The sequence below is a fragment of the Heterocephalus glaber genome, unplaced genomic scaffold (assembly GCF_053883595.1).
Source record: "Heterocephalus glaber isolate CG9 unplaced genomic scaffold, H.glaber_assembly_v1.0 deba00001204, whole genome shotgun sequence".
Taxonomy (NCBI): Eukaryota; Metazoa; Chordata; class Mammalia; order Rodentia; family Bathyergidae; genus Heterocephalus; species Heterocephalus glaber.
Genome location: NW_028258214.1, coordinates 647438 through 673544, shown reverse-complemented (window position 1 = coordinate 673544; position 26107 = coordinate 647438). Strand labels below are relative to the sequence as shown.

General features: G+C 42.4%; 2 protein-coding genes across 2 annotated transcripts; one reads left to right on the top strand and one right to left on the bottom strand.

Annotated features, from left to right (window-relative positions):
* Positions 1–3530: 3530 nt before the first annotated feature.
* LOC147828226 (uncharacterized) lies at positions 3531–9429 on the bottom strand. The gene is given in 3 exon segments (XM_087210801.1): positions 3531–3643; positions 3958–6903; positions 6905–9429. Coding segments are annotated over 3 exon segments (4551 nt in total). The 5' UTR covers positions 8477–9429; the 3' UTR covers positions 3531–3610.
* Positions 9430–10555: 1126 nt separating this feature from the next.
* On the top strand, positions 10556–25209 carry LOC110346162 (uncharacterized). The gene is made up of 4 exons (XM_087210791.1): positions 10556–10714; positions 18912–19038; positions 19238–19298; positions 21201–25209. The coding sequence occupies exons 1-4, from the start codon at positions 10568–10570 to the stop codon at positions 23263–23265; spliced, it is 2400 nt and encodes a 799-aa protein (XP_087066917.1). The 5' UTR covers positions 10556–10567; the 3' UTR covers positions 23266–25209.
* Positions 25210–26107: the final 898 nt, after the last annotated feature.

Here is a 26107-nt window from a genome sequence, read left to right as displayed (position 1 = left end):
CGCCCAGGTATCCCGCCCCCCCCAGAGGGCTGGAGGTAGCGCCAGTGTTTCACACGCCTCTTTTTTCTTTTTTTTTTTTTTTTTTTCCAGTACCAGAGATCAAAGTCAGGACCTTACGCTTGCCGGGCATGCGCCGCTCCACTGAGCAATATCGCTGACCCTTTCACATTTCTCTTAATAAGCACCAGATGTGAGCTGATGTTAAAGATTTATCATAGACACAAAACTGAAACGCTGTGTGCGACGGCGCAAGCCTGCAAGGCCAGCAATTGTGAGGATTTGTGAAAAATAGGCTTAGTCTTTTCTGTCAAATGACAAAGTCACAGCAACTGCATTTTGGATTTAAATGACTAGGCCATCTACTCGCTACCCACCCCTTCTGTGAATATCCCGAGCTCCCTAAATGGTGACTGTGTACTTTTCCCAGAACATAGCCAGTTCCCAAGATAACAGCCAAAGATTTTCTGTTCCTAACTGTTCATCCCCTCTAACTTACCCAGAAACACACGACCCTCTCCCTGTGCCACTGAGGTTACACCCTCGAGAGATTGATTGTGAGCCTTTGAATTCAGCCAATGAATTTGAAGTACAGAAGCTTCCCACGATTTAGGGCTTAAAACCCCAACTTCCCCAAACAATCAGGGTGACTGGTACGTCATTGCTGGGGTGCTTGTGTTGTGCCCAGATCGCGATGTCCCAAAGACCACCAGGAGACCGTTTCCGATGTAAGCACACGAGGGTCGTTTATTCAAGCTTAAGCAGGGACTCTCAATTGTCACCGACGCAGCGGATCGAGATTGAGAGCCCCGAGCCTCGAGACTAGCAGGGTTTTTATTGAATATACATCAAGCTTTGGTTGTTAGTAGCCAGGTGATTGGTTAATGCTAAATACATATGAAGTGTAGGGTTTTGATTGGTTAGGCTCAGGGGGGTTAAGGGGGTTACGTATAGATTTTTGCAAGGGAGAAGGGGGCAAAGGTTAGGGGCCGACTGTCATAAGCTGATGGTTAGCAGGTCCACTGACTAATGGTCACATCTATCTTTTGTGGGCAGTTAGCCATTAACTGTTTACCTTATAGGTAGTGTGTCCGGAATGTCCTTCCTGAGTACACAGATGGCTGGGTAATAAACTTAGGAATTTTGAGTGGATAAGCACAAGTTTGAGAGAACAAAGGAGACAGCTCCAAAATGGAGTCACTCTGAGAGAACAAAGGAGACAGCTCCAAAATGGAGTCACTCTGGCTCCACATTCCCCCCTTCTCAGGGTGCTGTAGAGGGCCAATCATGGGCCTCTGGGGGTTAATTCTGTCAAATCAATAGGTATTGGCTGGTATTGGGACCTGAGTACCATTAACTGAACAGCATTAATTCGCTTTTTAATGAACGAAACTAGTCTATTAAGTATGTAAGGTCCAAAGGTTAATAGTAGCAACACGATAAGCAAGGGGCCTAACAGGGTAGAAATTAGGGTAGTGAGCCAAGGGGAAGAATTAAACCAAGATTCGAACCAGGTTTGAGATTGTTCTCTTTCTTGTTTACGTTTGGCGATGCCTTCTCTAACTTTAGCCATGGATTCTTTGACTACTCCTGAATGATCTATATAAAAACAGCATTCTTCACCTAGTGCAACACAGAGTCCTCCTTGTTGAAGGAAAATTAAGTCCAGCCCCCTTCGGTTTTGGAGGACTACCTCTGCTAGTGAAGTTAAAGACTCTTGGAGGTGGGAGATGGAGCTTTCTAGCCTTTCAATATCTATATCTATGGCTGTCCTTAAGTCATTATAATATTTATTGTGTATTAGTAGCGATGAAACTCCCGTTCCTGTCCCAGCTAGTCCTAATCCTAAGAGAACGGTCAAAGTAATGGCCGTTACAGGTTCTCGCTTAACTCTGACCTGGGTTTCAGCCAGGCGGCTGGGGATGTCTTTTTCTGAGTGATATAACAACCGGGGGACTAATTGTACAAGTACACAGAAATCTCTTGTTTGTTTTAACACTAGCCCATGTACACAAGGGGTAAGTCCAGAGGAACAGGCCCACCATCCATCATAAGGGGGAATGAGATATTTAGGCCTAGGTCTAAGGACGGTTTTGTTACAAAGGTGTTGGTGGGAGGCCGGGACACTGCCGACACAAGTTCCTTGCCCAGTTACTGATTGTAGGGTCAGCCTAGCTGTCCCTTTTTGTTGCCATCTACATTGAGTCGGGCTGTCTGACTTAGTGAAATTGTCTAGATAAGCTACTGCTTCATAGTATGGGGGCTTAGTATCATAACATAGCCAGCAGGACTGAGTGAGGTCTGGCCTAGATGCATTTAGGGCTTTAAAGGTGTGAACCATCAGTTCCCAAAGGGGGTCCTGGTCCCGGTTATGATCGACTTTATCAATCTGGGTGATCATTTGAATCAAGGGCGGGGATGTGGGAGCGGAGGTTAAGTCTGATGGCCGTACGGAGGCGTTTGGTTTTGGTGACATAGGCGAGCTTTTTGGGGGAGGGGGCTTAATAGGTCTGAAAGGGGCTATTGGAGCTAGCACCAAGTTTGGCCCTATCAATTGGGGAGACCCTATGGTGAGCGGCTCTGCCTTCAGTTTTATAGTGAATAACAACCCGGTATCATAACCATCTTGATATAGACGGAGTCCCCAAGTCTGGCCTGTTTCCCATTTAGTGTACCTTTTACCTGAATCCGTGAATGAAAGTCTGACCGGGTTACAGAGGAACCCGGTACAGGGGCCACTAAGAACTAAGAAATTACCACCCTTTTGATTTGTCTGCAGGCCAGGGGGCCCAGGGACTCTTTTTAAAGAAATAAAATCGTCCTTGACAGGCAGGGCCCAGGAGACGGTGCCCGTGGACTCACATCCCCATTTGGCACAATAGAACTGGTCAGGTCCCCCGCACTTGTTTATCTGAGACTGTGTGCGCCTTTCTCCCGGACAAACATAAAAGGGGGTGCTTTGTAGGATGTTTCTATCAAGAGAATGGCTACACCCAGGGTCAAGTCTAGGAGGGGCCATAGGTACTGGAGCCATGGGCAGGGATGTTCTATTGGTATTACATTGGCCTATGCCTTTTTTACATATTGGCTCTCCTCTAGGCCCGATTTTCCAGTTTCCAGTGTTCCAAGTCCCTGTGGCGAGAGAACACAGGTCAAAGTCTAGGTCTGGCCACCAGGTAAGTGGTGGAGCCACTTCAGATGAACTATTAACAATGTTGCCCGTAGACGTACTAATGATCATCCAGGTTAAATTTAAGGGAGCATATGGGTTTTGTCCTCCTAGTGTCGGTGTCAAAAGTACAATTACCATAATCACGATCGTCGACGACGTAGCTTGAGTTTGAGGGGACTGTCTTGGTCTCTGGACACCTGCCATGATGGAACGAAGTCTTCTAGGACAGTGTGAGGATCTGCAGGGCGAACGTGGGTGTAGTGTACCCACGAAGCAATCCCGTCGACCTTGAGAGCAGTGGGCGTGGTCAGGACTGTGACGTAGGGTCCTTTCCAACGGGGCTCAAGGTCTTTCTGTCGGTGTCTCCGAACGAAGACCCAGTCTCCAGGTCGGTAGCGATGGGGCTCAGGAGGTGGTCCGGTCTGGTATAAGGCTTCTAACTTAGGCCAGATGTCTTCGTGTACACTTTGGAGGCTTTTTAAAGAAAGTAACAACTTTTGGTCATCAAATTCAACAAGTACATTTGAGTGAAGGTTGGGGATAATGGGAGGGGGAATTCCAAACATGATTTCAAAGGGGGTCAACCCCATTTTATAGGGTGAATTGCGCACCCTATAAAGGGCGAAGGGAAGGAGAGTCACCCAGTCACCGCCAGTCTCTAAGGTTAATTTAGTTAAGGTCTCTTTTAAGGTTCTATTCATCCTTTCTACCTGTCCTGAGCTTTGGGGTCTGTATGCACAATGTAATTTCCAATCTGTCCCCAACACCTGTGCTAGGGTTTGACTCACCTTGGAAATGAAGGCGGGTCCATTATCTGATCCTAGCATTACTGGAAAACCGTACCTTGGCAGGATGTCTTCTAGCAGCTTTTTAGTCACACTCTGCGCTGTCTCATGTTTGGTAGGAAACGCTTCTATCCATCCTGAAAAAGTATCTACGAAAACTAACAAGTATTTATAACCGTACTTTCCAGGTTTTACCTCGGTGAAGTCCAATTCCCAATAGGCTCCAGGTCGGTTTCCCCTCAGCCTATTTCCTGGGTTGGCCCTATTGTGGGTGGCATTTGTCAATTGACAGGCTTTGCAGGTAGCAACAATATGTTCAATTGTAGAATTAGCATCACGGATCTTAATTTCAGCATGTCTCAGGAGATCTTGCATTTTCCGAGTGCCCATGTGGGTGGTCCGGTGTATCTTGGAGAGAACTTGTTCTCCCAGTGTCTTAGGCAGGATGACTTTACAATCAGAAGATTTCCACCACCCGTTGAGGCACTGGGGCGTAGGTAATTGTTTTATCCAATTTAAGTCCTTTTCAGTGTACTGGGGCTTTTCTGGGAGGGCTGCACTTCCCGGATTGGGCAGCTGAGTGGCCAGTGTCAGATCAACCTTTAAAGCTATTTTTCGGGCCGTCTGGTCAGCTAGATTATTTCCTCTGGCAATTGGAGTGTCGCCCTTCTGGTGTCCTGGGCAATGGATAATGGCTAATTTTTTCGGTAGCCAGAGGGCTGTTAAGAGGGCAAGGATCTCTTTTTTGTTTTTAATAGTCTTTCCTTCAGCTGTCAAGAGTCCCCTTTCTTTGTAGATGGCCCCATGGACGTGCGCAGTGGCAAAGGCATACCGGCTATCTGTGTATACATTTAACTTTAGGCCCCGTCCTAAAGTTAATGCCTTGGTCAGGGCTATGAGCTCTGCCCGTTGTGCTGAGGTCCCGGTGGGCAATGGTTTTGCCCAAATGACCTCAGTTTCTGTCACCACAGCTGCCCCAGCATACCTGTGGCCCTCACGAACAAAGCTGCTCCCATCAGTGTACCAGGTGTTGTCTGCGTCTGGCCATGGTTGGTCACTCAGATCTGCTCGAATTCCGTGTACCTGGGCCAGGATGTCTGTGCAGTCGTGAAGCGGAGCCTCTAAGTTCGGGTCTGGCAACAGTGTGGCTGGGTTTAAAGCAGCCGGGGCCTGAAAGACAACTCGGGTTGGATTTAGGAGTAAGCTCTGGTAGTGGGTCAGGCGAGCATTACTGAGCCATCGATCCGGAGGCTGTTTTAGGACTCCCTCAATGGCGTGAGGGGTGGTCACGTACAGTTCTTGGCCTAATGTCAACTTGTCAGCGTCTTTGACCATTAGAGCTACTGCTGCAATCATTCTTAGGCACGGGGGCCATCCTGACGCAACTGGATCAAGTCTTTTTGATAAGTACGCCACTGGGCGGCGCCATGGCCCTAGATACTGGATCAGGACGCCCTTAGCGACTCCTTTGTTTTCATCAATGTAAAGGTGGAATGGCTTAGTAATATCAGGCAAGCCCAAGGCTGGTGCCGTCAGCAAGGCTGTTTTAATTTGATCGAAAGATTTTTGTAGCTTTTCTGTCCATTGAAAAGCCTGACTGTCTCTAGTTACCTCGTAGAGGGGCTTTGCGAGCTCTGCGAACCCTGGTATCCATAGGCGGCAGAAGCCCGCCGATCCCAAGAATTCTCTGACTTTTCGAGGGGAATCTGGTGTGGGTATCTTAAGAACTGTCTCTTTCCTAGCATCCGACAGCCATCTCTGCCCTTCTCTAAGCACGTACCCCAGGTAGCTTACCTCGGGTTTGCAGATCTGGGCCTTTTTAGCGGACACCCGATACCCCAGCTCTCCTATGACCATCAAGAGTCTCTTGGTTCCATTTAAGCAGTCTTCCTGTGTCTCAGCTGCCACAAGAAGGTCATCTACATATTGTAACAGAGTTAGTTGGGGGTTCTGGAGGCGAAACTCACCCAGGTCTTCATGTAGGGCCTCGTCGAAGATGGTGGGAGAGTTTTTGAATCCTTGAGGTAATCGGGTCCACGTCAGCTGTCCGTTGATGCCTTGCTCTGGATCACTCCATTCAAACGCAAAGATGTTTTGGCTTTTAGGTGCCAGTGGAAGGCTAAAAAAAGCATCTTTGAGATCTAAGACTGTGTACCAGCGATGGCTCGGGGGAAGAGAACTCAATAGGGTGTATGGATTAGGCACTGTGGGGTGAATGTCCATAACCCTCTTGTTTACCTCCCGGAGGTCCTGCACTGGCCGATAGTCATTAGAATGAGGTTTTCGTACTGGCAACAAGGGGGTGTTCCAGGCCGATTGGCAAGGTCTGAGAATCCCCTGAGCAAGTAACCTCCTGATATGTGGAGTTATTCCTTTCTGGGCCTCCAGGGGCATAGGATATTGGCGAACTCGTACCGGATCTGCTCCAGGTTTTATTTCTATAAACACCGGTGCCCTGTGTATAGCTAGCCCCATGCCTCCAGTTTCCGCCCATGCTTGTGGGAACATGGAGAGCCATTGTTCCATATCAGGATCAGGAGGGGCCCTCTTTTGATGTAGTAGATATTCATCTTCCAGGTTTATGGTTAGTACCTGAATGGGCCTTCCCTCTTGATTAAGGACTTTTGTGCCCCCGAGTTGGAAATGAATTTGAGCCCCTAATTTAGTAAGTAAGTCTCTTCCCAATAAGGGGTAGGGGCAGTCTGGTATAACCATAAATGAGTGGGTTACTTGGCCCACTCCCAAGTCTACTGTTCTTTGGGTTGTCCATGAATACTTTTTCATGCCTGTAGCTCCTTGAACCCAGGAGGTTTTATCAGAAATATGGCCACACGGTTTGAGTAGGACTGAATGTTGAGCCCCTGTATCCACCAGGAACTCAATAGGTCTCCCCTCCACTTTTAGGGTTACCCTGGGCTCGGGGAGGGGTGCCGAACCCCGTCCCCCCCTAATCATTTAATTCATCCGCAGCCAGAATAGGGGTCTTGGGGCGTCCTTCTCGCTGTTTCTTTTTAGGACAGTCCCTGGCCCAGTGTCCGTATTCTTTGCAATAAGCACATTGATTTTTCCCCAACTGGGGGCGCTCTCTGCGTCTCTCTTTGTTTTCTCCTTCCATCACAATCTTTTTTAGTCTACGTTCACATTCTTTCTGCTCTCCCGCAGTGGTAGCCAGAAGGATCCGAGCTAAGTTTCGGGTCTGGCGGTCATCAGCTTTTTCTCGTTTCTCCTCTGCGGTTTCTCTATTGTTATACACTTTCTCTGCCACTGCCACTAAGTCCTGAATACTCTTTTCTCCTAACCTATCTACTTTCTGTAACTTTCTCTTAATGTCTGGTGCCGCCTGGTTGACAAAATGTATTATTACAGCTGCCTTTGTCTCAACTGCTTCTGGGTCCATAGGAGTGTACCTACGAAAAGCTTCCTGAATTCTTTTTAGGAAAGCAGCAGGGCTTTCATCTAACTTTTGTTGTACATCCCCTACCTTAGCCAAATTTGTAGGCTTCCTCGCCGCTGCTCTGAGACCTCTTAATAAAGTCTGGCGATAGACTCGAAGTCTCTCCTTACCTTCTGCCGTATTGAAGTCCCAGTTAGGTCGGGACAGAGGAAAAGAAGTGTTGATGGTGTCTGCATTGGTGGTGGGCTGACCACTGTCACCAGGAACCAATTTTCTGGCCTCATTCTGGATTCTCTCTCGTTTCTCAGTGGTGAACAGAACCTGCAGAAGCTGTTGACAGTCATCCCAAGTGGGCTGATGGGTAAACAAAACAGTTTTTAACAGGTTAATCAAATCTCTAGGGTTATCAGAGAAATTGGCATGTTGTCGGCGCCAATTATAAAGATCACTGGTAGCAAAGGGCCAGTAATGATGAGGCTGGTTTCCATGTTCATCAGGGGGCCCTATTGCTCGCAGCGGGCAGACAGTTGAATCTGCCGGTCCTGCCGGCGAGGCGGCGCGCCGGTGACGAGTATTTTGGGCGGGACCATCACGGTTGTCGGCGGCGCCCGGGGCGGGTTCCCCAGCCCCGGCTGGGACTGGGTCACCTCCTCCAGCCTGCTGTGGCGGAAGAGAGGGGAGAGAGTAAGGGGGAGGAAATATAAGATCTTCCTCGGTCCCTCCCTGGAGGACAGGGTAAAGTGGCGCGGTTGGCTTGGTTTCGGGTTGTTTTTCATCCGCGCGCTTTTTAGGAGCCTTTTCTTTGGCCGTCAGGATTAACTCCGGTTGCTGCTGCTGTGAAGGCAAAAAGAGCTTAACCCATGGGGGCGGGTTAGAAACCAGAAATTCCCAAACGGCTATGTAGGGTATCTGATCGGGGGGGAGGATGGCTTTACGAACTCTGCGAATTATCTGCAAATCAAAAGTTCCCTCGGGGGGCCATCCTACCCCGAGGGAGGGCCACTCTGAGCCACAGAGGGTGATGAACTTAGTCTTCTTAATTTTTAAACTTAAGTTATGAGCGCTCTCCCTAACTTCTTTGAAATGGTCTGTTACAAGGGAAAGAGGGGTAGTCACAGTCTGTCCCATCGTCTCGGTCCAAGTCAGCACAAACAGACACACAAACGCAACAGAGAAGCACAAGGTGAGACAAAACCGTCCTCCGCGCGATCGGAGGCAATGCAAATGGGACGACGGCCTCCTGCCGTGCCGCGGGAGCGACCCGCACCGTCCCTCCAGGAGTCTCACTGACCCGTACTCTTGGGGCACTCCGTCCCCACCAGTGGAATCCGGAACGTCTTCCAGGATTCCGGGTCGGCGGCCCTTGCAGCGCGTCCGCCTAGACCGTCTGCCGACCTTCCCAGAAAATAGGCCCAGACTTTACAAGCACAAAGAAAACACTCACCAGCCGGCGTTGACCCTCCGGTACGGGAGTCCTGAAGGTCTTGGGATCCCGGACGAGCCCCCAAATGTTGTGCCCAGATCGCGATGTCCCAAAGACCACCAGGAGACCGTTTCCGATGTAAGCACACGAGGGTCGTTTATTCAAGCTTAAGCAGGGACTCTCAATTGTCACCGACGCAGCGGATCGAGATTGAGAGCCCCGAGCCTCGAGACTAGCAGGGTTTTTATTGAATATACATCAAGCTTTGGTTGTTAGTAGCCAGGTGATTGGTTAATGCTAAATACATATGAAGTGTAGGGTTTTGATTGGTTAGGCTCGGGGGGGTTAAGGGGGTTACGTATAGATTTTTGCAAGGGAGAAGGGGGCAAAGGTTAGGGGCCGACTGTCATAAGCTGATGGTTAGCAGGTCCACTGACTAATGGTCACATCTATCTTTTGTGGGCAGTTAGCCATTAACTGTTTACCTTATAGGTAGTGTGTCCGGAATGTCCTTCCTGAGTACACAGATGGCTGGGTAATAAACTTAGGAATTTTGAGTGGATAAGCACAAGTTTGAGAGAACAAAGGAGACAGCTCCAAAATGGAGTCACTCTGAGAGAACAAAGGAGACAGCTCCAAAATGGAGTCACTCTGGCTCCACACTTGCAGCCTCTTGAAAAGGCAAATGCCTCATGGAGATTTCTTCATGTCTGAGTGCTTCATTATCTGCATCAACAAAATGAGTCTGGGTACTTATTTCCAACAGGTTGAAGCAGAAAGAGAGTGAGTTTCAATTTAGTCTGGACAGGTGCCAGATTTGGTCCATCAGGTCACAGACACCTAAATGCCTAGAAGGGAGCATTTACAAGTCTCCTATACATTCTCTCAAGCCAACTATTATAAACCAGAGTATCACACGACTCCACATAATATTTTCCTTCCAGGAATATTAGTGCTGAAAGCAGGAGAATTTGAACCTGTGAGGAAGAAACTACTGGGCATGCAGAGCTTACAGGCTCAAGTCCTGATGTGTCCCTGCCTCATCACCGAGAGGTGCCCAAGTGGATCACACATGGGGCTCCATTTCAGCAATCATTCTAGCCCTTGGGCCTGGCAATATGTTTCTGTTCCACATTCAGGGTTTTTTATGATCCTGGATGAAGTATCAAGTTTGTGTAAGGGACCTGGAATGTTTGCTTCTCTTCCATCTTTATTCTTTTGCAGAACATCACAATTATTTAACTCTCTTTCCCCCATCTACATAAGAATAGTATTCCTTTTTCAAGGGGAATATATTCATTTTCTTGAATGGAAATGAGTAGACTGAGACCCTGTGAAAATCTTGACGGTGAAACCTGCTGCCTCCTTCCCACGTATTGACCTGTCAAGCAGCCAGCCCTCCCTCTATTCCATTGTGTCCTCTCCTGTGCTGCACGCACAGTGTTTTCTTACATCAGGGGATTGATTCTTTCACAGCACACCGCCCATGGACCCTTCTGAGCATTCATGGAACCCCATTTCAGGAAGAACACGCTAAGTCCATGAAGAAAACTGGGGAGCTCTGGAAAATCAGGAGTGCACTGCTGAAATGCACTTATTGTTAGGGAGGTGAGGTTGCCATCCTGGGAAAGAGCCCAGTCCAGAAGATCCTGGGTTACAGTCTATCATCAGAGCGCTACCCATGCAGGCAGGAGTTGATTTCTCTCCTCTCTCTGGGCCCAGAGGGGTGGGCCCTGGAGCACGAGCCAATCAGCGATGAGGAGGCGGCTGTATGAACTGTCCAATCAGGTGGGCCCATGAGGAGCGACTTCCGGTGTGGTGGCGCCCAAGCAGGTGTCCCCAGTGGGGACGCTGAGAGCTCCCGGCGGGGTAGACCACCTTCTGTGACTGCTGCCAGCTGCAGGCTGCAAGGGAAGGACCCCGGGACCGGGAGCCACGTGATGGTGATGTTGTGGGGCTAAAGCCGGGGGGGCGCGGCATCGGGGTGAGGCGTGAAGGACGGGGACGCAGCCGGCTGCGGGGAACTGCGGGGAGCTGCGGGCTCCCTGCTTGGCTCCAGACCCTGACAGCCTCCTGATTTTTGGTGTTTTTGTGACATTTTCCGTTGCCTGGGTCAGAGTTAGCTCCGGGTTCCCTGCATCCTGTCCCTGCTGTGACACTGCCACCCCACAATGACATCTTGTGTGGCCCCTGCACAGCCTCATCTACACCGGTCTAGGACAGCGAGGGCCTTGGGGAACCCTTTATTCTAGTATGGGTTGCAGCTGGGTTCAGCTATGATGTGCGTTTGGTGGGCTAGAGGGGAATTTTTCGACAAGTAAGTTTAACAACTCCTTTTGGGGAAGTGACCTGCTTGAAGGGGAGCTTAAGGGAACAGGCTGTGGCTTACACAGACACAGGCGTGAAACCGCAGGCTGCCAGCTAGGCTGTTCGCTGTGACACAGGCTTTGTCTTCTCCACTTCTGAAAGGGCCCAGTCCCTCATCTAACCCTACCTGTAGGTCTCAGCTGCCCCCTCATTAGGAGAGCCTTTATTGGAAATGAGAATAGCTCACCGATTTCTTGGAAGCATCCTGAGTGGGTGGGCCTGTGCCTGCTCAATCCAGAGCTCATTGGTAACCAGAGTACAGTAATTTCTCAATCATGTAATGGCCGCCTATCACAGGTGACTCCGTGTATTTAAAATGCCCATTTGAAACTCAGGTTTCAAACCCATTTTCTTACTGTTGAATGTTTAAAGGAAACTGGGATTCTAGAGAAAAACTGGTGACTTTGTACTTGCAGTTCCTGCAGACTCGGGAGCCTGGTAGGGCGCAGCTGCAGCTCCTTGTAGTACAGAAGGCTCCTTCCATGCTTCCAAGAAGAAGTTCATTCTTGTCTTCTGTCTGCAGTTCACTGTCTATTCTTATTTTAATTCTCATCTCTATGCCTTTTTACCCAATTCTATCTACAGCCATTTTCCCTAGCTAGGTGCCTTATTCTTAAGGTAGCTAAGTAAACTTTTGGGGAGGGGGGTCACTGGGGATCGAACTCAGGACCTTGCACTTGCAAGGCAGGTGGCAGAACCACTGAGGTGAATCCCCAACCCTAAATAAACTATTTTTTTTTTATAATCAGAGTAATTAAATGAGGCCTTTCAAAAAGTTTAGAATGCTGAGAAAAGTGGAGGGGATGTTAATGTATTACCACCATGGAAAAAGGTAGTCTTTTCTGTCAAAGAAAATAATTAAAATAATTCCATTTTATAAGAATACCTTTTTTTTTTTTTTTTTTTTTGGTATTAGGAGTTAAACTCAGGACCTCTCATTTGCCAGGCAGGTGCTGGGCTGCTGAGCTACATCCCTGGCCCCAAGAACACCTATTTTTGGACCGGGGATTTGGCTCAGTGGTTTCACCACCTGCTGTGCACGCACAAGGACTGGAGTTCAATCCCCAGTACCCTGGTACCAAAAAAAAAAAAAGAATACCTATTTTTGTAAAGTTCTATTTTTGTAAAACGTTCATGTGCTTGTTTCAACATTTGAAAACTTGAGACACAGGGCTACCTGCCTGTCCCCCTGCATAAAACTTTGTACCAAAGGGCTTTCTGGATCACGGAATTTACTCTACCTAGTAACCATGACCTCATTCCACTGGTTAATTGGGTTAGATTGTGAGGCCACAGTCCCACTACAGAGCGGGGTGGGGGTGGGGTGGGGGACAGTGATGACCATGTGCTTCAGGGATAAAATGAGCCAACTCGGAGTGCTTGCTTGCCATCATCTGGCTGTACACTCTTCTGCAGAAGTAAAGTTTGTCTTGAGAAACTTGAAAGCTTATTCTCTTTCTTCCTGTTTGCAACACAATAGAATTCATGCCCAACACCAAGGAAGGGAGAGGGTTCTTGTTAAGGACAACTTTCTGAAAGGGCTGCCTGTTAAACCCTGAGAAACACGTTGAAGTGGGGAATCTGCATGGACATAGACATATGATATGGGCAGTGATGGAAAAGGAAAGGGGTGTCATCCCAGAAATATTTGCTATAGTTCTTGCACTGTTTCTAGACATTGATTAAAATTGAAAAAAAAATTTTTGGTTTTATGAGACAAGGTCTCCCTATGTAGTTCAGGCTGGCCTTGAACTTACTTTGTAAGGCAAAGCTGACCTCCAACTTGCAGGAATCCTCCTGCCTGAGCTTCCCCAGTGCTGGGATGACAGGCATGCACCACCTCACCTGGCTTAAAACTGAAAGGTTGATTGAGATGGACTTTGTATAAAACAAGCACCAAGGGGCTGAGGATTTAGCTCAGTGCTGCCACAGCTGTCTTGCAAGTGCAAGGTCCTAAGCTTCCTCCCTGGTATCAAAAGGGGGGAAAAAACCACCAAAGTAAAGATAAATCCCCACAGTTAAGGTCTACAGGCATATGAATGAAGAGGAATAAAAGGGATGTTTGAGAGGGAGGAAAAGGGGGAGTGAAAGGGAAATGAGAGAGCCCGGCAGCGAGGAGAAATCAGCAACTACAAGAGTGAGCTCCCCCTGAGGTCAGATTGTTCTTAGTGTGACAGTACTTAAAGGATTGTGCTCTATCTTGGCCTGAGAGGGGATCAGAGGTCACAGGCCTAAAGAAAGGAGGAACCTAGTAATACAGTGTAAATATGTCTTCTGTTGTTATTGATTGGTTCACCTCACCATTTGTGAGGTAAAATTGGAAATTAGGAAACTAGTTTTATAGGATTAATAATAGGATGGACATCATCATTGAAGTAGAATGGGAAGAAGTTTCTCTTGAACACAAAAGATTTTAATGGATATTTAATGTTTTTTATTGTATTGTGGACTGAATATAGGAATTTGCTCTAATCCCACATCCACACCCATTTTTCTTTTTTAATTTTTCCATTTACCCTGAGCTACATACATTTTTTATTCTTTAATATTATTATTTAATCATGATAGTGAGTCTCTGTGATGTATAAGCTGGGGGTTGAATTTGGTGCTGCTGCCTCAAGCTACGAGAGTGGTGTGAATAGAGGTGTGCACAACAAAGCCCAACAAAGCTATGGTGGGCAGTTTACAATTACTTCTATTTAAAAGATCACAATGTGGGGTTAAATTACACATCATCTACCATTTCTTTTTATGTCCAAAATATTGTGATTTGTGTCCTTAGAGAATGTGCATTAACCAGTGTAAAATCAATCTTTAGATTCTCCACCTCTACATAACTTTATAAATTTCAGACAAGTGGTATGTAGGTCCACTAATTTTTTAAAAATGATAATTCTCCCTAGAACCTGGGACAAAGAACTTAAAACTTATAATTTCCCAAACAGTGTAAATATCTGCAAATTTTTATAATATGCCACTTGAAGACAATTATTTTTGGAATCTGATTTTGTGGCTGTGTATTAGAACTGGGCTCTGAATCTAACAGAATTGTGGTAACTGTGGATGGTATGAGAATTGAACTTTGGGCCCACATCCTACTGTTGGAGAATTTCTTAATGTTCAGCAAAAAATGACACATTTGACTTTTGTTGTTGTTGTCTGGGTTTTTTTGGTTCCAGGGATCAAACTCAGGATCTTGTGCATGTGGGGCATGTGGGGTGCAACTGAGCTAAATTCCAGGCTGCACATTTGAATTTTGAAGTGAAATTTGGAAAAGGCACAGTTCCACATTCAATGAATGAGTGAGTTGTGGTACTTTTCAGAATTCAGCCTGTGAAAAATAAACACTTTTACCCTGGGAGAATGGCTAGATACTTGTGTGGAAGTTCCCAATTCAAATTTCCTGGTATTGCATATGTTTTTGATCACCTGGGAATGAGACACCCTGGGTACATGGAGCATAATGAGAGTGCAGTGTAAGCTCAGGAATGTGTTTGACATTCTGCAGTGTGTTATGTTTCTTTCAACGTTGCTTGTTTTAATTAATGCATGGTGTTTGGAGAGAAAGGGGTTGCTGTAGGTGATCTGGAAGTCTGGTTTTGAGACTTGTTTACATGTCTTCTCATTTCTATGGGGGGTGCTGCTGGCGCCCACGCGGCTCACCTCCTGTGTGCTGGCAGGGGTGGTAAGGCGGCCTGGAAGCCTCCTCTTGTGTGCTGGGAGCAGCTCACTTCCTGTGTGCTTGGTTTTGTTGCTTCTTTAATTTTTTCAAAAAGATACAATGATGCCGTATGCAAGTGAACATAATTTTATGCACTCCATTTTAATGTCAGTGCTTTTTTTTCTATCTTTTGTTTTCTGTGCATCTACTGATATGAGACAGATTTTCTTTAGGTTTTTCTTTTTTTGGTAATGGGGATCGAACTCGTGACCTTGCACTTGCGAGGCAGGTGATGGAACTCCTGAGCTACATCCCCAGCCCTTCTTTAGGTTTTAATGTAGTGGATGGCAATTTATTATTCAGTAGCCCATTTTTACCTACTTTTACTAATTCTCATTATGTTCTATAATCCTGGGTGAATATTGAGCATGAGAATTTGCAATTATTTGTTGAGTGATTTTCATTTTTATCTTGCTGATGTTTTGCTGGTTTCTGATGTGGGATATTTGAATATCAAGTTGAGTTCATTCTTTTCTAATAATAAATGCCTTGTTTTAAATTTCTCTGGGCCTGGGGATGTAGTTCAGTGATTCCGGCGCCTGCCTTGCAAGCACAAGTTCCCAAGTTCTATCCCCGGTACCAAAAAAAAAAAAAAATTTCTCTGGGAGTTCCCCAAAATGATAATATGTAGATTCAAATTTGTACATTATGAAATCATTAATAATTTCACAAGACATTCTTTTGACACATAGTCACTTAAAATTTGTGATCTAGTCTCTACTTTTTTTGGTACCAGGGATCAGACTCAGGACCTCGTGCTTGTGAGGCAGGCACCAGAACCGCTGAGCTAAATCCCTGCCCCAATCTCTATTTTTTTAAAGTTTTCTAGGCAGTTTTCTGCTATTAGTTTCTAATCTGAATATCTTTCCACTATGCTTTGAGAGCTTACTTGACATTATTTCCATTTCTTTGGAAATGTTAAGGTCTTTGTTGTGGCATCATTGATTTGTCATGGTAAATATATCTTGTGATTTTGAGAATACTGTTTCCTCGGCATTGGTTAGAGGGCATAGATGAATTATTCAATGAGTCTACTTGGTGACCTTGATTTTTAAGTATATTATTATGATCTTTTGCCTTGTTCTATTATGGATTGAAGTATTTTTTAACTTTAGGAAACATTAAAGAATCTCTGAATTTCCCTTCAATTTCAGTGTTCTTTGGTGTCATTTGGTGCTTTGTTTAGTAAAATCTTTATAAAGCATTATTAGTTCTTGAAGAACTGAATTTTATATAATCATTTGATCATGATAATCCTTATTTTCTTTTAGGTACAGATCGAATATTTTGTGTGCATTAAGTAGCTTAAATGTCCACCTTGTCTTTCTCTGATGTTCTAACCCATCCTCCTTCTCATGGCCAGCATGCTGCCTGCACACTGCTTGCTGGGTGTCTGGAGCCCTCACATTTGCAACTGTACTGCTTTATTAACTGTTCCCAATCTGTAAATTATCTCTCATTTTCCAATGTTAGAACATGGGCAAGCAAGTATAAATTAACTTTCTTTCCATATGGCAATTCAGTGTTTATATATTTTGCAATTAATTTTATTCTCAAAAATGCTTTAGTTGTGACCGGGGATTTAGCTCAGTGGTTTCGCCACCTGCTGAGCAAGGGTGAGGACCCAAGTTTGATCCCTGGTACCAAAAAAACAAAAATGCTTTAGTTGAGATTTAACAATAATAACAACAACATAAAAGAACATTTTAAAACTGGGCCTTGGGCAGAGTTAAGAGTATCCAAGTGAAACCTTATTAGACTCATCCTTGTCTTCCCTATTTATTATGCTGTTTTGTATAAATTTACCATCTGTAGTTGTCACTGTACAGTATTCTTTTAATTTTACCACCTTGAAATATTCAATAAGTGAGTTCTATAGAAAATGCACAGAAAAGCATTAGATGAGGTTTCTTCATCTGTGTTTTATACATGGTCATGCCTGTGTCAGGAGCAAAGTGTTTTCTTCTCCACATGATTGCTTTTTCAAGTTTATCTTTTATAGATCTGAAAAGAATCACATTTTTCTCCAGACATAATAGCACAGTGTATTTTCTGGAATTAGAATGAAGTCACTGGTCTGTAGATTATAGTATACTCCAAACTAGAGGATATGGCTGTGGAGTGTACCACTTGATCCTTTATTTTGTCATAACTCTACCTAGTAGTTGTGTCTTTCCACATCTCTACTTCCTTTGCCTATTTCCTCAGACAAGGTTATGGATCTTGTTTTCTATCTGGTGTTTTCTCTTGAGCTTTATATGTTTTATTCTTATTTCTTATGTGTTCATTTTTTACTTCATACACAATTTCTTTTCATTGCATACACTGAAAATATTTTTTTCATTTCTTGTGTCTTTTACTTCCCATGATTTACATAGGTTTCAATTTCTCCCTCTGATTCTGGCAGCTTCATGATTTTCCTCTGGGGAAATGCTTCACTTCCAAAAGATATTTCATTGTGAACTCTTAAAGTGTTCAAGTTTATCTTTCCTGCTTCAAGATGTAATTTAATTATTGTACAAGACATATGTAGAATAAAATACCTGTTTCCCCCTCCCTCCTATATTAAACAGATTATTATTTGTGCCACTTTGTAACGTAAGAGCTCTATCATGAATAAATATTCTATTATGAGTTGTACATAGGTGTCACCCCCAAAGCCTCATGCAGTCATAGGTGGGGTTTTCAGGCATGGCTGCATCTAGAGTATGTGATACTAGGATTGATTGATTGTGCAATGCTAGGATTTAGAGTGTGAATACTACCTGGGTAGTCTGGATAAAATATAACAGAAAGCTGCAATTGTCACTTGCCAGTTACTGCTTGCTGCTTTTGCTGCCTTCTGCCTGCCATGAACTGTTTCTCCTCTGCAATGCCCCTCTGACATGGCACCCTGCCTTGGAGCCATCCCCTTATGCACTGAACCTCTACAAACTGAGAGCCAAAATAAACCTTTCCTCTGTTAGTTTTGGGTGTTGTGTATTTTGTCTTAGCAATGAAAAAGGTAACTAACACATACAGTATTTGCATGTGAGCCCATTGAAACCCCTCTTGCTAAATAGTGGATTTTGAATCTCTTTACTATATATTAAAGAAGTTGTCATTTTTGAAGGTGTATTTGGAAGTGACAATAATTTTTCATTTTTTCCTTGTTAGTCCCTGTTAAGTTTGCAAAATATTGGTGATCAGTACATTTAATATCTACTTTCATCATATTCATCCCCTCATTTCTCTCCTTTATGTCACCATTAAGGTCACTGAGCCATAGGATAATATGGGTTCCTTAATCTAGTTTCATTGTTCTTAGACATTCTCTAATAAAAACAGTTTTTTCATTAGCATTCCAAATTATCATTCTGTAATTTTGTTTAGTTTTCAATTAAGGCTTCATTTATGAAACCACATTGAAGTTTCAACATGCTGCCTAAATAGAATCAGAGAAGCAAGGGATCCATTTGCGAAATACTAAATTGAGGCCAGGGATTTAGCTCCGTGGTTCCGCTGCCTGCCTCGAAAGTGCAAGGACCCAAGTTCGATCCTTGGTACCAAAAAAAAAACAAACAGCTAAATACTAAATTGAGAAAAAAAGATAGTTTCTATGACCTCTCCGAGTAATTCTTTAGATATTTATCTACCTTTTTTCACTTGGATTCTGATTTTGTAGGCTTCCCCTATGAACCATTATGTAATGACAGAGTACAGATAAACCTGGACTTAACCAGCAGGAGCATCAATGTTCCCATTCCACTGTTGCTTTAACAGTGAATTCCAATGTAACATCAAAATTTCTGTGTGGAGGGTCTGGGGATTTAGCTCAGTGGTTCTGCTGCCTGCCTTGTAAATACAAGGTCCCGAGTTCAATCCCCGTAACCAAAAAAAAAAAAATTTCTGTGTGACATGTGCATATGGATGAAGAATGAGTGTTTGATGACCAAGACATGAAGTAATCATGGGCAAAACTCAATGTCATATCAGATTTTTATGCATAGAGATGAGATGTTTCATGTTTGAATTTCATTCTTCTTCCTGGAAATACATGTCTGATGACTTAGGAGGCAGTGACCTTTGAGGATGTGGCTATGAACTTCAGCAGGGAGGAATGGGCTTTGCTGGATCCATCCCAAAAGAAGCTCTACAGAGATGTGATGTGGGAAACCCTTAGGAACCTGGCTGCCATAGGTAAGGAAGATATGATTTTCTCATGTATGCAATCAGACAGTGTTAGTTGCTGCTTACCAGTGCAGCCTCTTTAGTTGGAAGATGGAAACAATGATGTATCTTCAAAGCATGGTCACCTTGTGCGATGAATCTAAGTAGAATGTACTAATTTTCATATAATGCAGTAAGTTGTCATTATATTTCTGTTTCTGCACTTTAGGAAAAAACTCAGATGAGAAGCAAATTGAAGATGAGTTCAAAACTTGCAGGAAAAGTCTAAGGTAATTTGCACTCCTGAGAAGAATGTCCCTCAATTGTAAGAATATTAAAACCAAGCAAGTTCAGGGCCAGAGATTTAGCTTGGTGACACTGCATCTGCCTTGGAAGCACAAGGTCCTGAGTTCAATCCCCAGTACCACAAAACAAAACCAAGCAAGTTCAGTCCCCAGTACTGGAAAAAAAATAAAATAAAGCAAAACAAAAGAACCAAGGAAACTATACAAACAAGGCCATATTCAAATTTCTTTAATCTCACAAAATTTCTCCAAGGACTTATACAGATTGAATATCTCTAATCTGACAATTGAGTATTTGAAACATTCCAGTATCTGAAATGTAGATGGTACTGGTATTATGCCAAAGTTACATCTTTGATCCAATGTAAAAGAATAAACAAATTATTTTCAAAATTATAAATATGTTGATTGAAATTGCACTTAAGCATTGAGTACAGGAGTATATAAAACAAATTTTATGTATAGAATGAGAGCCGTTTAGATATCTAATTATATATATAAAAGTGTTTTGTTTTGTTCTTTTGCGACTGGGGATCAAACTCAGGACCTTGCCCTTGTGAGGCAGGTGCAGCACCACTGAGCTAAACCCCCAGGCCCATAAATATGTTTTAAAAGATCACTTTCATATCAAACAAATTATATAAGTAATTCTATAATACTATATGTAATTAAATGTGTATACATTCAGTGTTTGAAAAAATTAACATTGTGGACATATTCAAAACACAAATGAATGTCACTGTTTTGATCATAGTTATTTCCAAGTGTTCTCCAAAACACACAGTCCATTCATGTTCCAAAATATTAGAAAGCACATGCCCATATTATTGGTGGGACTGTCAGTGTGGTATAACATCTATGGAAATGTGTATAGAGATTCCACTGAAAAGCAAAAATAGAAATTCCATTTTATCCAGCTATAGTTTTAATACATATATAATTAAAGTAATCATACTACACTGATGTATAAATACAGATTTTTAGCAGACTAAGAAAAGCTAAGCTCTGGAAAACACTAAATGCTGATTCACAGATGATTTGATTAAGGAAATATGGGATAGCCTGGGCATAAAAGGGCAGGCTTGGAATCCTAACACTCTGGGATACTGAGGCAGGAAGATCATATATTCAAGCTCACCATGGGCAGCTTAATGATTGATGAGACTCTGTTTTGAAATAAAAAATAAATAAGCCTGGGAATATATCTCAAAGTCAAAACTCTGGGTTCAATTTTCAGCACTGAAAAATGTGTTATTTACACATAATGGAATGGTATTCATCCATAAAAAAGAAGTGATGTAATTTGCCAAAATGTGGGTGGACCTAGGACCCATAATGTTAGATTAAATAAGTTAGACACAGAAATTTCAGTATCAGAAGTTATATTTTGCATGAGAATCCCAAAACATGAATTAAGGACAAAAACAAAGGAGGGATGGTAGAATAGAGAGAAGCAGACATTTTGGATGGGTGAAGAAGCTCAGTGGAAGGGGGAGGGCATGGAGTCATGGAGGAAAAGCTACCAAAAGGCATCAGTATATGGAATTTGTTTTATCAAGATGTATTCCAGGACAGGGATTTAGCTCAGTGGTGCCACCACCTGCCTTGCGAGTGCAAGGTCCTGAGTTCGCCGGTACCAAAAAAAGATGTATTCCAATTCCTCAGAATGAAAGTATTATATATTACAGATGTGTCAGTTACAAACTCTTAAATGAATCTGACTGTTGTTGTAAAAGCTGTTTCCAAGCCATTATCCAGAGTGTACACTAAGTTAATGATTAAATATTCTTAAAGGACATCAAACCAGAACTCTTCATGGTAAATCATAATAACTAGAAAGACACTTTTAAATGTGATTGGTTGTTTTGTTACTTTTTCCTTTTGCAGAAGTGAAGAGGGAGAGAAATCCTGTCCATATAAATTATGGTACGAACATGGAGAAATGGTTGTTCAGACTCCAGATACTAATGCATACATGAAACTTGTTTGTATAAAACCAGGTGAAAGTTTTTCCTCTAGAAGGCCCCTGATTGGTCATTTATCAGCAGATGGGCCAATCATGGCTAACACTCAACTCAAATCATATGAGCAGCATGGATTTCAAGAGAAGCTGTCTAACTGTAACAAGCATGAGACAACTTGCACAAAACTCCAGTCCTTTCAGAAATGTGCAAAGACAATTTCAGGGGAGAAACCCCATGAATATATGTCATGTGGAAAATCCTACTGTGATTGTACTAAAGAAAGTACCATTGAAGAGGACCCATTTGCATATAAGCAAGATGTGAAATCATTCCGTATACCCAATGATGGTCAAATCAGGGGAAAAAGCCACAGTGAAGTAAATACATATATATGTATACCATGTGGAAAAGGTTCTAATTCTCACCATGGTATTCAGACAGATGAAAAAGCTCACATTGGAAAAAAAACCTATGTAGGTAAACACTATGGAAAATCCTTCACTAACAACAATTCTTTTGGTAATCATGAGAGAACTCACATTGGGGAGAAACACTATGTATGTAAGCAATGTGGGAAAGCTTTCAGCACAAAATATAATTGTCAAATACATGAAAGAAGGCACACTGGGGAAAAACTCTATGTATGTAAGCAATGTGGGAAAGCTTTCAGCAGACAATATAGTTGTCAAATACATGAAAGGACTCACACTGGGGAGAAACCCTATGAATGTAAACAATGTGGGAAAGCATTCAGCACACAAAGTTATTGTCAAATACATGAAAGAACTCACACTGGGGAGAAACCCCATGTATGTAAGCAATGTGGGAAAGCTTTCAGCACAAACAAGGATTGTCAAAGACATGAAAGGATTCACACTGGGGAGAAACCCTATCTATGTAAGCTATGTGGAAAAGCTTTCAGTACTCACGGTCATTGTCAAACACATGAAAGAAGTCACACTGGGGAGAAACCCTATGTATGTAAACAGTGTGGGAAAGCTTTCAGCACACATAGTAGTTGTCAAAGGCATGAAAGAAGTCACACTGGGGAGAAACCCTATGTCTGTGAACAATGTGGGAAAGGTTTCATTATACAAAGTCGTTGTCAAATGCATGAACGAACTCACACTGGGGAGAAACCCTATGTATGTAAGCAATGTGGGAAAGCTTTCACAATGCAACGTCATTGTCAAAAACATGAAAGGACTCACACTAGGGAGAAGCCCTATATATGTACACAGTGTGGGAAAGCTTTCACCACACAAAGTTACTGTGAAATACATGAACGGACTCACACTGGGGAGAAGCCCTATGTATGTTCACTATGTGGGAAGGCTTTCAGCACACACAGTTATTGTCAAACACATGAAAAGACTCACACTGGGCAGAAATCTTATGTGTGTACGCAATGTGGGAAGGGTTTCAGCACACACAGTTACTGTGAAATACATGAACGGACTCACACTGGGGAGAAACCCCATATATGTAAGCAATGTGGGAAAGCTTTCAGCAGAAATAAGGATTGTAAAATACATGAAAGAAGTCACACTGGGGAGAAACCCTATGTCTGTAAGCAGTGTGGCAAAGCTTTCAGCACACATGGTAGTTGTCAAAGGCATGAAAGAAGTCATACTGGGGAGAAACCCTATGTCTGTAAGCAATGTGAGAAAGCATTCAGCACACATGGTAGTTGTCGAATACATGAAAGAAGTCACACTGGGGAGAAACCTTATGTCTGTAAGCAATGCGGGAAAGCTTTCAGCACACATGGTAGTTGTCAAAGGCATGAAAGAAATCATACTGGGGAGAAACCCTATGTATGTAAGCAGTGTGGTAAAGCTTTCAGCACAAGTGGTGTTTGTCAAAGGCATGAAAGAAATCATAATGGGAGAAAACCCATGCACATAAGCTGTGTGGGAAAGCCTTCAGGACATACCTTCATTGTCAAGTACATGAAACAACACACTATGGCAGTGCTACCTATATAAGCCATGTGAAAACATGTTCAATACACAGATGTACTGTCAAATACATGAAATAAATTATACTTGGGAGTGATATTGTTATGCATAAACAATATGGAAAAGCCTCTTACTGCAGAAAGCATTGAACACATTAGAAAGTAAGAGGAAATTAACTGAATATGCAAAGTGTCTTATGCTGAGAGCAGTCAGCCTAAAGAGAAGCCTTTTCTTGTAAACAGTATAAAACCTCTTACAGTCCTCACAGGTATTATTACATACATGAAAGAATTCATAGTGAAGAGTCTGCACATATGTGGGGAATATGAGAAAGGTTTTTTTTCTCAATTCAAATACATGAAAGAAATCACATGAAAGGGAAAATATATACATATACATACATATATATATATATATATATATATTTGAAATGCATGAAAGAACTCCCACTAAAGACAAGCCCCATGTAAATAATGTGAGAAAGCATTGTGTGATTCCCATAACATAAGAAAACAGGTACAAACTCATAGTGAGCAGTAGTATAAATACAGGACATGAAAAGTCTTCCTTTTACATGACTTTTGATGAAACATTGCACAGAGGAGAAATTCACGTCAATGTATATCATGCAGAAACACCTGTAGTCATTTTGGTTTAATTCATATTGCGAACATAGCATTGTGCAAAAACATTAATATAAGGGATGTACACAAATTCAGGTGTCCTGCATGTAAGAATGAATATGTATCAAACCCCTATGAATGTACAAATTCTCAGTTACAACTCATTTTCAAAATCCTTTAATCACTTCTCATGTAGTATAAAACTAAAAGTTGATTAAAAATGAAATGTCAGTTATTTCTCTAGAAAATACACAACCAGAGGAGATATGCTAAAGTATAAATATTGTAAATTGAGTCTTAAAGTAGATCCCTGTATTAAATAATTTAAAATTCATTAACAATAAATGGGCTCACATAATTCTGTACATTCTTTTAAGCAATAACATGGGAGTTTAATATTGTCTCTTAAATTTGATGATATTTATTTTCTCTATTTTGCACTGTTAGATCCACAGGTGAATTGACTTGCATTCGTATGTGTCAGGAGGCTCAATATTTTGTCAGTTATTTTTGTTTCCTTGTTTTCTTTTGTTTTTTTAAATAATTGTGGAGTCATATGACCCCTAAACTGAATTTTTCTTAATTGTAATTTTTCCACTAGTTTGTATTTAATTTTTGGTGCATATAACCCATTTTTCTTTTCCTTTTTTATAGCTCATTTTTCTAACAAATTTTAAATAGGATGTTATATTTTATATTTCTAAAAATTTATGTACATTTGTTTGAGTTTTTCTGTTGTCAAACATATTAGCAAATTTGTTTTTAATATTCTTAGAAGATATCCATATATATCCCAACATAATCATAAATTATATGCAGTGCATAACTTTGCCTGTTTATTTCACTTTACCAGAGCCATTATTAGGTGTGTAAAATTTTAGTTGTGTAAACACCATTAAATTTTACTTTTCATGCTCATATTGCTATGATTTATTTTGGTAGTAAGTTTTTAATCTACCATGCAAAAAAAACTACACTTCTGTGCGTCCCCATTGCCAGAGACTAGCAGGACATTTTTCTCAAAAAAGATATAGTGAATTATAATTAATCTCTCCATAAACTATAAAAGGTGATATGATTTGACAGCAAGAACATTCTCATAGGAATTTTTTCTGGTTGTACCAAGGATGGAACTCAGGACCTTGTGCTTGCAGGGCAGGCATGGTCCCACTGAGATAAGTCCCTGGCCATTCTCACAGAAATTTGTAACAGGGTTGAAGGGGTTTTTGACAGAATGATTTCTTATTTATAAATAAGCAGAGTCCTTTATTCTATTTTTTGATGCTGTGAATAACATTTGTGCTTTGGAAATCAGTACTATTTTTAACATGAGAAGCTCAATTCAGTTAAAAAAGAAATTGAATAATTACTATGAGTCATTTGTGTTCTGTTTTATCAACTTTAGAGAGAAATTTATACTGGCTTTTGTCATCATCAGTAAGTACCACTGTGTGATAATTGAAGGAGATACCACTTCCACCACATAAGACTTGTGCAAGCTGTCAGAGTGAGACCACCTGGCATCCTTGACATTTTGCCTTATTCCCTACTTCTACAGTGCTTTGTAAAGTATTCTGGAGTATTTGTTTTGTTCTTAGTTCAGTAACTCCTCAATTTATCATGGGATTGCATTCCAATAATCCAAGGTCCAAATATAAGTGACAAATTATTAAATAGCCCTAATATTGTGAACAGTGTACCTCATCCTAACCTAAGTTAATTATGCTTAGACAATTAAATTTGTCATAAAATGGACAGTATTATCAAAACCTATGTCCATTTTATTTATCCATTTATTTCTTTTTGTTTTTTGTTTTCTTTGTTTTGTTTTGTTTTTGGGTACTGGGAATCGACCTCAGGACCTTGCGCTTTCAAGGCAGGTGGTGAAACCACTGAGCTAAATCCCCAGCCCTCTTCAGATTTTTTGAAACAGGGTCTCACCATGTAGTTCAGGCTGGCCTTGAATTCACTATGTAGCCCAGGCTGGCCTCGAACTCATGACAATCCTTCTGTCTCAGCCTCCTGAGTGCTGGGATAACAGGCATGCACTACCATGCCTGGCAAAAATTATGTCTATTTTATAATAAAATACTAAATGTCTCATGTACTTCATGAAATGTACTACATTGCAGTATTAGTTTTCACATGCTTGAACATGCAGCTAATTTCACTGCAGCTCATTTCTAATTGGTATCATCATCATGACATTGCATAGTGTATACTGCTATTGCAGCCAGAGGAAATGT